The sequence below is a fragment of the Osmerus mordax genome, chromosome 2 (assembly GCF_038355195.1).
Source record: "Osmerus mordax isolate fOsmMor3 chromosome 2, fOsmMor3.pri, whole genome shotgun sequence".
Lineage (NCBI taxonomy): Eukaryota > Metazoa > Chordata > Actinopteri > Osmeriformes > Osmeridae > Osmerus > Osmerus mordax.
Genome location: NC_090051.1, coordinates 189545 through 203293, shown reverse-complemented (window position 1 = coordinate 203293; position 13749 = coordinate 189545). Strand labels below are relative to the sequence as shown.

The 13749-nt window shown below is 48.5% G+C and overlaps 1 protein-coding gene across 1 annotated transcript in view; it reads right to left on the bottom strand.

Annotated features, from left to right (window-relative positions):
* Nucleotides 1-13749, bottom strand: part of myo10l3 (myosin X, like 3) — an 84497-nt gene that overhangs the window by 13100 nt on the left and 57648 nt on the right. The window contains exons 19-22 of the mRNA XM_067250611.1: nucleotides 9340-9420; nucleotides 4765-4889; nucleotides 4522-4636; nucleotides 939-1045 (exon numbers count right to left, since the gene is read on the bottom strand). Of these exons, the coding sequence (XP_067106712.1) occupies nucleotides 939-1045; nucleotides 4522-4636; nucleotides 4765-4889; nucleotides 9340-9420 (428 nt within the window). The remainder of the gene's footprint in view (nucleotides 1-938; nucleotides 1046-4521; nucleotides 4637-4764; nucleotides 4890-9339; nucleotides 9421-13749) is intronic.

The window sequence follows — 13749 nt, the reverse complement described above, 5'->3', positions numbered from 1 at the left end:
CATAGGGCCAGCGTGTGACAGATCTTGTGGTGGAACTGCCTGGTTAGCTAGCTGTGCCTTGGGTCAGTGTGTGGTGAGCTAAGTTAGCAGCTGTGTTTAGCTCTGAGGCTGGGACTCATCACCCACACAAATCCCCTAGGCCACACACAATGTTGCTGTACTTCTCTTCTCCGCTTTCTCTGTTTCAATCTCTCTCTACCAATCTCTCTCTCCCTTTCCTTTTTTGTCAGTTTTTCTTTCTTTCTTTCTCTCTCCCTCCCCCCCCCCCACACACACACACACAGAGACATTGTGACCTTGGACTCCACAGGAGGGGCATGGAGGCTCGTTGACGTGCCTGAGGTCTCTCTCCGCTGTGGTTCTCTGCAGATTCCTGGAGCTCCACAGTGATTAATGCTCTCGCTCTGACAGACTAGAATGGCCCTGTCTGGCCTAGCTACGGTCAGCACACTACAGACCCACTGGAAACTGGAAATCTGTTCACTCGAACCGAATGTTTAGATTTTGTCAAAACATTTGTTTGGGAAGGGCTATGAATGTCCTCCCTAGGCCCATGTCTGGAGAGACTGAACGTTGTAGATAGTTGAATGACAGTTTGTCCTCAGGTGGACGGTTTGAAAAAGGAACAATATTCACACTCAGGCATGTACCGTACACAGGAGTGAATGGGCACATGAACATATGGGCACACACACATACACACAACCTTCATGTATACACACAAGTGTAAAAACAACATGTATGTATATACACAAAACAGATACATGCACATATGCACACTGACACACACACTACCGAAGACAATCTGATCATAAATCAACATTAACATCACTACATAGACACAAAACACGACTGTAGCATACATACTCACATGCAAACACATCCTCTCCCACACACACACACACACACACACACACAGACAGGTTGCTGTCACTCACCTTGCCACATAGCGGAGTATGTGGGCTTGGATGACCATGCCGGCCCTCCTCCTCTCCTTCTCCCGCTCCTTCTCCAGCCTCTGCTCCAGGGCTTCCTTCAAGAACACCTGGGAGCACACACCACCACACAGGGGGTGGGGAGGGGGGCACACACCACCACACAGGGGGTGGGGAGTGGGGCACACACCACCACACAGGGGGTGGGGAGGGGGGAGGTGGGGGTTAGCAGTAGTTACTCTTGATAAGGGCTCCGATAAGAGACTGGTGTCAGCTCAGGGTCCCAGAGCAGAGCTGGACCACTGCTCTAACAGGCTGGATCACTGCTCTAAAAGGCTGGATCACTGCTCTAAAAGGCTGGATCACTGCTCTAACAGGCTGGATCACAGCTCTAACAGGCAGAGTCTCCCTGGCTGGCTAGCTCGTCTTCTGGCTCCAGAGCGGAGGACTTGGATTGAGACGAGGAGAGGAGTGTTGCAGTTCAGAGTCATGTCCTGACTGAGCTGCTCCTCTGCGGCTGTTGCTGCTGTGCTCTCAGCTCCACTGACGTGCAAAGGCAGAGACACACAGGGAGGCTGGGGAGGGAGGGAAGGGGGAAAGTGGATGGCATCCAGACTGCAGGCCACACCCCTCCTTGCTTGCCGAGTTTTGTTCGGCAAGTTAACCCCTCCGTGACTGCCTGCCTTCCTCCCTCCATTGGTACACTTTCAAAGTATTAACTCTACTAACTTTAATGTGTTTGTTAGTTTCAAACAGGTTCACCTTCTTAGTGTTCCTCTCCAGCCACACTGTTGAGCTAGAGGAATCTCTCTCTCTCTCTCTCTCTCTCTCTCTCTCTCTCTCTCTCTCTCTCTCTCTCTCTCTCTCTCTCTCTCTCTCTCTCTCTCTCTCTCTCTCTCTCTCTCTCTCTCTCTCTCTCTCTCTCTCTCTCTCTCTCTCTCTCTCTCTCTCTCTCTCTCTCTCTCTCTCTCTCTCTCAGAGTCGAACGTCCACACATGGCGGCCATCTTGCTACAGTCAACTCGCTCACCCATAACATTGTGTTGGTGCTACATGTATTTTTTTAATAACCATAACCAAACCGATTTTTTTACGGTTTGGTTTGTTATCAACATCAGAGATGTAGTTATGCCACTGCATACTTGTATTCTATTTTTTTTTTTAAGAACATAATTATTCATAAGTATGCAGTGGCATAACTACATCTCTGATGTTGATAACAAACCAAACCGTTTAAAAATCGGTTGAAAATTGTGGTGAGCAAGTTGACTGTAGCAAGATGGCCGCCATGTGCGGATGTTCTAGACTCCGCCGTAAGACATCTAGCCTTATATATATATATATATATATATATATAAACCCCCCGACCGCAATCCTGGGAACGCACTTCCTGGGAACGCACTTCCTGGTCACACAATCAACAGGGATATAATTACACACAGGCTGTTTCTACTAAGGAAATGCCCCCCTCAACACACACACACACACACTCTCACACACAGACACACACTCACAGACTTTAACCTAAAAGTCTGGGTTTGCTATCAAAAACCTATTGACTCAAGTGCTGGTGACATGGCAGTGCTGGTGACATGGCAGGTTAAGGATAACCATGGCCGCATGAGTGTCTGGGATTAGTGTGAAACCATCACAGCTTAGAGGATGAAGGATGTGAGAGCTACTCAATAGAGCTGTGTGGTCAATAGAGCTGTGTGGTTAATAGAGCTGTGTGGGTTAGGATGCATTTACTGAACATCCACTTCTGTTCCTTCCAAACACATACACACAGCCATTCTGCTAAACAATGCAGCCTCTCTACACCTACAGAACCATACAGCTATTTACATTGTGGCTTTATATATGTGTGTGTGTGTGTGTGTGTGCGAGTAAGAGGCCTTGGTTAAATTGTCCTGTGTCAAAAAAGTTGGTCATGTTTAAGACGTGTGTCTGCTGTGTCCTAGCTTGTCACTTATAACTGCCAATGGAATACCAACAGACTGTGGTTCATATAACTGAACTATACACAAAACGCGACAACCTATCACAGAACAGTTCAACCCTACACAGAACAGGGTATGATAGGCTGTAGTTCATTAGTTTCCAAGAAACCACACCAAAAAAACTCAGTATGGGTCCAAGTATTTATAGTCTCTTCCTGCTCCTCAAATGCTACCCCTCTCTCTCTCACTCTCTTTCTCCCTCCCTCCCTCTCTCTCCCTCCCTGTCTTTCTCTCTGTCTTTTTATCTTTGCTCTCTTTGTCCTTGTGTCTCCATAAATGGCACACTGGTGCTCAGATTTAAGAAGATATTAAAAGTTAAACATTCACTGAAAGAGAGGTGAGAGACAGTCTCTTCCCCAGTTTCTGGAACAATGACAGAGGGTTTGTTACCTAGCAAGCTTCTCCCACAGCGACAATTATTAATATCAAAGGATGATGCTGAAAAACTAATACATGCATTTGTTACATCCCGACTGGACTACTGCAATGTGTTGTTCTCTGGCCTCCCAATTACCTACTTAAAAAAAAAAACATGCATCTGTGACATGCTTGCGTGTAAAAAGGGCTATACAAATAAATGTTGATTTGATTTTAATTATAGCTTACGTAATACATCAGTTACATTTTGAGGCACTTTCCCAACTACTTTTAAATAATATAACATGTTTTGGCAGTAATTAAGGTTACAGCTTCAGTAACAATAAAGATTCAATGTGCAATGCATAATAGATTTTCCTAGACATTAATAATTTGAATATACAAGATGGACCAAAAAAATTTAACTTATAATGTACTTTAAAAGAATTTGGACTGTTTTTGCTGTATTAAAAAAAAGAAAACGTACATCCTACTCCAGAAGAAATGTTTGTTTTTCTGAGCATACTTCTTATAAGTATATCAAAAGTGAACAATTTTCAAAGCATACTTAAAAGTATAGTTCACTTTTGATATAATTTTAAGTATGCTTTGAAAATAGTTCACAGTCTGTACTGTATGTACAGACTGATAGACCAAGGAGGACTAGTACAGACTGGTAGACCAGGAGGACTAGTGCAGACTGGTAGACCAGGAGGAGTAGTGCAGACTGGTAGACCAGGAGGATTAGTACAGACTGGTAGACCAGGAGGATTAGTACAGACTGGTAGACCAGGAGGACTAGTACAGACTGGTTGACCAGGAGGACTAGTGCAGACTGGTAGACTAGGAGGACTAGTACAGACTGGTAGACTAGGAGGACTAGTACAGACTGGTAAACTAGGAGGACTAGTACAGACTGGCAGGCTAGGAGAACTAGTACAGACTGGTAGACTAGGAGGACTAGTACAGACTGGTAGGCTAGGAGGACTAGTACAGTGTGTGTGTGTGTGTGTGGGGGGGGGGGGGGTCAGATGGCTGAGCGGTTAGGGAGTCGGGCTATTAATCAGAAGGTTGTTGGTTCGATTCCCGGCTATGCCAAATGACATTGTGTACTTGGGCAAGGCACTTCACCCTACTTGCCTCGGGGACAATGTCCCTGTACTTACTGTAAGTCGCTCTGGATAAGAGCGTCTGCTAAATGACTAAATGTAAATGTCTGTGTGTGCGTACCTTTGTCTTTCCAAGCTGCCAGTCTCTTCTACTCGGGTCGTGCTGAAAGAGCAGCTCTGTGCAGCTCCTCCTCACATCATCTGCTGTGCTACTGCCCAGCAGGATCATCCTGTACCTGGGGAGGGAACACACACTCAGTGACTGGAAACATACTCAACACTGACATAATTTACAGGTAGAAGTGATTTCTCCTTGTCTCTGATGCTGCTTGCTGCGTGGCCTGGAGGGGAGGCCTCGCCTCACCTGCTGTAGAAGTCGGAGAAGGTTCTGCGGACCGGAAAGCCTGCCCTGCGGATCTTCACTGTCTCCAACATTCCAGAATACCTCAGCTGGTTGAGCACCACCGACGGGTCGAACACATTGGCGTTCTGAGGGACAAAACACCACCACAGTCAGGATTGTCAAGGAAGGGGCAGACTTAAACTTAGGCCACACCCCCGTGCTTCAGGCCAAGACAATCAGCGATCTTCCCCCAGAAGTTTGTATAGAACTGGAAAAAAACCTGGAAGGAACACAATTCTAGCATTGCCTGTGGCTGACAGCAAATGGCTGGCAGGACCTGTGTTTAAATAGAGGGGGTAGGGAACCCGCCAGAAGAGAGAACGTTTTGAATGATGGTACTTTTTGTGCTATCAGTGTTCTAGTACCACTCCACATTGCATCACCCAGACCTCTGGCACACTTACAACCCTGAGCAGGACCAGGTAACAGCACCCATTCAGCCCACAGACTTCCACACTTGTTCTGCTGTCCAAAACCAGGCCTGAATCTTCAGAGCAACGGGACAGAGCAGAGGCAGATGGAACTGTGGTATCACTAGCCACTCTCCCCTCCCACCCTCCCCTCCCACTCTCCCCTCCCACCCTCCCCTCCCACCCTCCCCTCCCACTCTCCCCTCCCACTCTCCCCTCCCACCCTCCCACTCTCCCTTCCCACTCTCCCCTCCTCTGGCCTGTTTGTTTTACTGGTCAGAAGGTATGCCATGAGGGGTGTCCAGAGGAGAGAGAACAGTGCTTGTGTTCAGAGAGGCTGTGTTGACCAAGGAGATGTTTGACTGTGGGATAATCAGCAGCATTGTTCTCTGCTCTGCGTCACACAGCTCTGCTGTTTGGGTTATCAGGTTGCACATCGGTGAACTCCGCCTCACATCCTACAGGCTGGGGTGGACACAACAGACACCTGCCTAACGAGGATGATGTGAAGGCCCAGCCTCTACCCCACGGACCTGCAGCCTCATCCCCCCCTCTCTCACCCCCCCCCATCACAAGGCTGATCCCTACCAAGGCCATTGTCACTCAGAGGACATGCACTTTGGTTAAGCTCTGCTAGATACAACAGCATTCCCTTCATGTGTCAGTCTAATGACTGAGTAATTCTACCTCAAACACATACTCCCGCATACATTCACACACACACACTCCCGCACACACACGCACACACACTCCCGCACAGACAGACACTCCCGCACACACACACACATACTCCCGCGCACACACACACACACACGAGGCTCACTCAATATGACTTCAACTCTGCTCTTTAGCACTGGTTTAAAAGGTGCATATTGCATGTTGACTTTGCATGCAGTAGATAGTTTGACTACAAACATGCACACATTCACACACAAACAACGGCTGTGTGTTTGTCCAAATACGGAGATCAGACTCTATGACAACATCCAACATCAAAACAAGTGTCAGACCTGGTGCCTCCGAGCATGTGTGTGTGTGTGTGTGTGTGTGTCAGTCTGAATGCAGCACATGCACGTCTGTCATTCTCTGGATTAACACAGAGTCATCTGAGTCAATGCATCTCGGCTGACCGGGGCCAGGTGCAGCCACATGGCCCCCTGGGTAGGGGAGGGGGGAGGAGGGGAGGGGGCTAGGCTGATAGAACATGGGGAGGAAGGGAGGCATGACAGGATGGTGTTGGGGACACGGGGAGGGGGGGAGGCATGACAGGATGGTGTTGGGGACACGGGGAGGGGGGGAGGCATGACAGGATGGTGTTGGGGACACGGGGAGGAGGGGAGGCATGACAGGATGGTGTTGGGGACACGGGGAGGGGGGGAGGCATGACAGGATGGTGTTGGGGACACGGGGAGGGGGGGAGGCATGACAGGATGGTGTTGGGGACACGGGGAGGGGGGGAGGCATGACAGGATGGTGTTGGGGACACGGGGAGAGGGGGAGGCATGACAGGATGGTGTTGGGGACACGGGGAGGGGGGGAGGCATGACAGGATGGTGTTGGGGACACGGGGAGGGGGGGAGGCATGACAGGATGGTGTTGGGGACACGGGGAGGAATGACAGGATGGTGTTGGGGACACAGGGAGGGGGGGAGGCATGACAGGATGGTGTTGGGGACACGGGGAGGAGGGGAGGCATGACAGGATGGTGTTGGGGACACGGGGAGGAATGACAGGATGGTGTTGGGGACACGGGGAGGAGGGGAGGCATGACAGGATGGTGTTGGGGACACGGGGAGGAATGACAGGATGGTGTTGGGGACACGGAGGAGGGGAGGCATGACAGGATGGTGTTGGGGACACAGGGAGGGGGGGAGGCATGACAGGATGGTATTGGGGACACAGGGAGGAGGGGAGGCATGACAGGATGGTGTTGGGGACACGGGGAGGAATGACAGGATGGTGTTGGGGACACGGGGAGGAGGGGAGGCATGACAGGATGGTGTTGGGGACACGGGGAGGCATGACAGGATGGTGTTGGGGACACGGGGAGGAATGACAGGATGGTGTTGGGGACACGGGGAGGCATGACAGGATGGTGTTGGGGACAAGGGGAGGCATGACAGGATGGTGTTGGGGACACGGGGAGGCATGACAGGATGGTGTTGGGGACACAGCCCAGCCACAGCAGAGGACAGTCACAGAGCATCAGCTCTGGATCCTCTACCTCACACTGGATCCTCTACCTCACAGTTCAAGTTTACTGTCATGTGCACGTAAGCAGTTATAGCATGCTGGATATTCATTTAGTCATTTTATTTTTACATTTAGTCATTTAGCAGACGCTCTTATCCAGAGCGACTTACAGTAAGTACAGGGACATTCTCCCCGAGGCAAGTAGGGTGAAGTGCCTTGCCCAAGGACACAACGTCATGTGGCACAGCCGGGAATCGAACTGGCAACCTTCAGATTACTAGCCCGCTTCCCTAACCGCTCAGCCACCTGACTCCCCCCTATTCAGGTCTCCCAACATTAAGCAGTTATAGCATACTGGATATTGAGGCTTCCCCTTCATTTTATAATAACCTAAACTGCTAACTATGAATACTATTGCTATTTAGTAATAAGGTAATTAATGTAACCTTCATGTAGTGTTGCCAAACTCTTTATCCGATAGCAATGAGAAATGATACCCACGCCAGGTGCTGTACCCACGCCAGGTACTGTACCCACGCCAGGTGCTGTACCCACGCCAGGTACTGTACCCACGCCAGGGTTAGGGTCTGTAGCAGAGCTGTTGTGTGGAGGTCCACAGCTACATGAGGACCACCCTGGGCCCTGCCCCTCCACCCTGGGCCCCTCCCTTCCACCCTGGGCCCCGCCCTTCCACCCTGGGCCCCGCCCTTACACCCTGGGCCACGCCCTTACACCCTGGGCCCCGCCCCTCCACCCTGGGCCCCGCCCCTCCACCCTGGGCCCTGCCCCTCCACCCTGGGCCCTGCCCCCCCACCCTGGGCCCCTCCACCCTGGGCCCTGCCCTTCCACCCTGGGCCCTGCCCCTCCACCCTGGGCCCCTCCACCCTGGGCCCTGCTATTCCACCCTGGGCCCTGCTCTTCCACCCTGGGCCCTGCCCCCCCACAATGGGCCCCTCCACCCTCCACCCTGGGCCCCGCCCCTCCACCCTGGGCCCTGCCCCTCCACCCTGGGCCCCTCCACCCTGGGCCCTGCCCTTCCACCCTGGGCCCTGCCCCTCCACCCTGGGCCCTGCTCTTCCACCCTGGGCCCTGCCCCTCCACCCTGGGCCCTGCTCTTCCACCCTGGGCCCTGCTCTTCCACCCTGGGCCCTGCCCCCCCACAATGGGCCCCTCCACCCTCCAACCTGGGCCCTGCCCCTCCACCCTGGGCCCTGCCCCTTTCCCGGCTGCTTCCACTGGGGGGAAGGTGACTGGTTGCCAACCCCTGGTGCCACAGGGTCGGGAGGTCAGAGGCCAGGCGGCTGCAGTTAGCGGACAGCCGTGACCTCTGACCCCTGGAGTTGGGCTCCGGGCTGCAGGAATGTGCTGGCCCACAGCCCTGCTGAAGAGAGGCACAAAGATAGCCTTCTCCCTGACCCGGCCCGGCTCTTCCTTCCCTAGATGAGGTCTGTTAGGAGACTAGGGATGGAACACAGAGCCAGAACAGACGGTTTGTGAATTCACTTCAACAGAAAAAATAAAAAAGTAGTAAATGACATTTAAAGTACGACCACAGAGAACAACTTTGAATCTGGGAGGAGAGGAGGGGAACATAGAGTGGAGGGAGGAGAGATAAAGTATATGTAGCCTTCTAATTTCCAAGTGTATCTAAATTTAAATTTAAATTAAATTTAGTCATTTAGCAGACGCTCTTATCCAGAGCGACTTACAGTAAGTACAGGGACATTCCCCCGAGGCAAGTAGGGTGAAGTGCCTTGCCCAAGGACACAACGTCAGTTGGCATGACCGGGAATCGAACTGGCAACCTTCGGATTACTATCCCGATTCCCTCACCACTCAGCCACCTGACTCCCTATCTGTTGACTGAACCTAGCCTGGGCTGAGAAGGACTGTCTGAGTAGCTTTCTCTGCTATGAAACGTTCATGAACTCACCTTCTCCATGTTGGGTTTGATGCAACGGACGAAGAAGGGGTTGGAGGCACTTAGAGTGGCCATCAGGGAATGGAGGGAGTCCTGGAAGAACATAACATCAACTCAACATCAGCTACATCAACAGTTCAGAACATAAATAATAATTCTACAAACAGCTAAATTTGTCCACAAGGTTAATTTGTTTGCCGTTGTCTTTTAAGTTGGGTAGTGAGCTGTAAACACAGAAGATTCCTGTTCTCAGGGTTGCTATGAGTGTTCACCCTGTTCTCACCAGGGACCCTTCACCCTGACAGCTTGTTCTCTTCTCCTTCCTCCCTCCATGGCCCCCTCCCTTCCTCTCCCTTGCCCTCCCCACTCAGACTGTCTGTCTCCAGCCTGGTCTGGCCTGGCAGAGGGGAACATGCCTCACCCCTGGTCCGCCTCCCATGCCATCAGGGGTAATCCTCAGCTTTAGAAGCTGCGCTCCAGGGAATCCTGCCAGATCTCCCCCTCCCCACTCATTCCCTTCACACACCTAGCAAGATATCCCTTCCTCCCCCCCTCCCCATACATAGTTAGGACATGTTACCCTCCAAACCGCCTCTTCACCTCCACATGCCCCTGCCCCCTAGTACACAGCCAGCATTCTCTCACCCTGTCAGACGCTGTATATCTCACTCTTATCATTCCATAACCCTAACCTTGTCTCTTCTTATAACTTCTACTAACACATACAGTTTAGTTAGATAGCTGCCCAGACATGTTGTAATGTTGTGTTGTCATGTTGACATGTTCTTGTCATGGGGCCTGTACTACGAATCAAGATTTGGCGTTAACGAGGTAACTTCAGGTTCAACCCAGGGTTTTCTGTATCACGACGGTGGATCATTGTTACCGGGGTAGATTGCCATGGTAACACATTCTGAACGCCTAACCTGGTCGGGAGCAGGTTAAGTTGGAGATCAGAGATCAACCGGCATAAAAGCCCCGCCCACTAACTCATTCCTGAGGATAATGGCGTCACCGTTCATAGAAGATCCTGTAGAGCTTAGTGCGCGGATAGTGAGAGGTGCGCTCAGAAGAGCCAGAACATTTAGAGACCGACAAAACCCTTTGGCATTCCCTTTTGAGCATCTTTATGAAAGATATAGATTCTCAGCAGAGGGAATTACGTATCTTTGCCAGCTTCTTGAGCCGTATGTTGGCAATGCGACACATCGATGCCGTGCGCTCACAGTCCCATAGACTATATGCATAGCGTTGCGTTATTTTGCTACGGGTACTTTTATGTAGTGTCATGTTGATATGTTATCCCTATTCACTGGGGTGTCTCCCCTTAATAACCCCTTCTGTTGTCCTTGGGTTGCTTTGACCCATTTTCTAATTATTTCCATATCAGAAATGTGGGTTTCCTTCAACCAAAACATTTCAAACCAAAAAGAACAATGTGTATGGTACCGTACAATGCTCTTCACAAGTTAAATAAATGATCATTTCACTACTTTCATTGAATTTGGATGTTTCATTCACTTTTATAGCTTTTTACCAAAACAATAAATAGGACATTGAAAGAAATGGTGAAAACCCCCACAAAAGAATCAAAGGCACAACAAAAAATGATTTGGGACAAGCCACAAAAAGGTATAAAAAGTTTAACAAATACATCCTCATGTGTTCTCCCTTTCCCAGGAACACAGAAAAAGAATGTCAGTGTAACTACGTTTAGTGTCATTCATTCAGTCATGTACTACCTTCTTCTCATATACTTTGTTGACTTGTTTTTTTAATTAAAAGCCTCTTATACTCTATATCGAGCCTCTTATACTCTATATCGAGCTTTTATACAGGGCCCTCACATTGTCTGCTCCAACCTGAAACAAATAAAGAACATTGTTCCTTTGCAAGGTACACTTGGAGAAAGTTGAAGGTGTCCATTTGACTACAGTGTTTCAAGGTTCATTGCTTATACCTCGTGTCTTTGTCTTGGCCTTGAAGTGGAGGCCCTAGGCTCAGAGGGAGGAAGAAGTTCCTCTTCCTGCTGAGTTTAACACCATAGCAATTTAATCAATTGAGTCATATTTGAAATGAGCACTTTAAGGACTTGTGTCTCATGTTCAGACCACCACCATTAGCAAGTCATTACAGACACTTCAATCACAGCCACACGTTCACACACTCACCATCTGTGTTGCAAGTGGTAAAAAAACTCAAAAGTGTACCTCCAAAGTGCTCTCTGAGCAGGCAGACACAATTTCCTGATCATCTAGGACCTCCACTTGAGAAAGTAAATGGCTTATTTGATCAATATTCAGCAACCACATATGGCATACATACTGGCGTATGAATATTAGTTTCACTGTCACCTCTGTATGGCACAGTGGGACAACAGTGGGTGGTGGCAGCAACACCACTGTATTTCTCGTCACTGCAGAGAACAGTAATACATTTCACTCCTACTATATTCATAAATAATTGTTGAATGAACATGGTCACATAGATTACTTGAAACATACTCTGTAGATATGCCTGGGTTTCGAGATGCTGCCACCAGGGTCTGAAGAAATGCCCCCTTCCACTCCTTGCATCATGGGGCGACCCTGATAGCTGGAGAGGGCCAGCTCCTCAGCAGGAGTGAAGTCCTGTGGAGGAGGGCCCCCCCAGTTTTCGTTGCCTCATTTTTCTTCCTGTTGGCTGCAAGCAATTTCATTGTTCTATAGGCCCTTTGTATACCAATATCCTACCAAAAGGGACTGACTCAGGCAATTCAGCCTTGTACTTTTTGGTCTTAAAATATGTGCAAGTATTGCCTACTGCTACTTACCGGTTTGAATTGTTTTTATATTTATTTTTTATTTGCTCCCACGATCGTTTGCCACTGCCAGGGTTGCAACTAAAACTAGAGAGGGTACAATTTCTGGGGAAATTGTAGGGTGTGCTTGCTTGCGTCGGTTGCACAGGGGTCCGTTTTTGAATGACATTTTTACAACTGATTTATGTATATTTTATATGAAAATGCATACTTATTATTTATAAAGATTAAATAGAATTAAAGGCATTTTTTTTTGCTGCTCATTTACAACTGAAAATACGAGTGAAGTGTAGAATGAAATAGATGTCTTCTCATTTCCCCTGCAAGAGGCAGCCTCATCGTTGAATCAAAACGAATACATTTGGCAGACCGGTGTAAAAATGGACCTAATCTCTATGACTTAAACGTCATTTTAAGTTTTTCCCTTCTCGTGATATTTTCAGGCATGTAGCCTACTCATTGCATTCATTCATTAATAAAGAACCCCCTTTGAAGATTATTCTACGACGTTACCCGGCAGTAGAAGATGGAATCGCGATTCAGACAGTCCCATCTGCTAACTGAAAATATGCCCCCCAAAACGTAAATAAGCTTGACATTTATTTAGTGGAAAATCGCTCATTCATAAAAAGCTCACTGGTAGCGATCATTGTCAGTAACAACGCAAAATGCGATATAGCCCTGTGTGGAGAAGCTGCCCCGGTAAATTGTACTACTACGGTACAGTACTAGTAGACTACTGCTGTGTTCGTCTTGGTAGCGATTGCGTTGGTTGAATTGGATTTAACGTTCCGTTGTACGGTTTAGGCTGAAATTAATTATTTTCATGAACAGATTGGCAACGTTTAGGCTGTGGCAATGAAGTTCAGGTTAGTAGTTAGATAGACTTTTGATTAAGTAATGGGAGTGCCGAACATGTTCTGTTGCCGTTTGACTTCCTACAGCTGTGTAGATGTTTTTGTAGTGTCTCGCGTAGGCTACAGCATTGCAGTGAGCAACACTGGTTTGAAACCACAGGTAATGATAATTTCACCCACAAATCGTTTACTTGTAATGTAATGTCATAATAAATCCTACAACGAAAATGTATTTGTGAGGAATGTTTATTTTAAAGATTGAAAACAGATGCATCATAGACCACTGTAGTATGTGTTGCCCGGGCAACAGAGGCTAATGTCATGATGCTAATGCTTCAGTGAAATAGTAGACTACCGTTTCCAAACGTAGATGTGGGCCTACTTCCTTAATAATATCAGCTAATATTGTACATTACATTTCATAATTGTGTTTCACATCACAAAGTAAAATGAGTAAATAGTTATCACCCTGGCCTCTTTGCTTGTGGCGTTCCTGCAGCTGCCTTGCAGTAAAACTATAGTTAGCCTAGCTATCCCCCAAGTTAACAGATGTGAAACGAATGTTCTGCTACAAGTAGTCACGCATGTTTTCGTGACGTAGTGACGTTAGTAACGTCAGTGACTGTGGCTAGCAAATTAGCCACCATTAGCTTCACTTTTCACCACAAAAACGCAATTTCTACTTAAACCATGCAACGGAACGGAAATAAAAATACAACCAACGCAATCGCTACCAAGACGAACCTTTTGACACCGCCGTTGTGT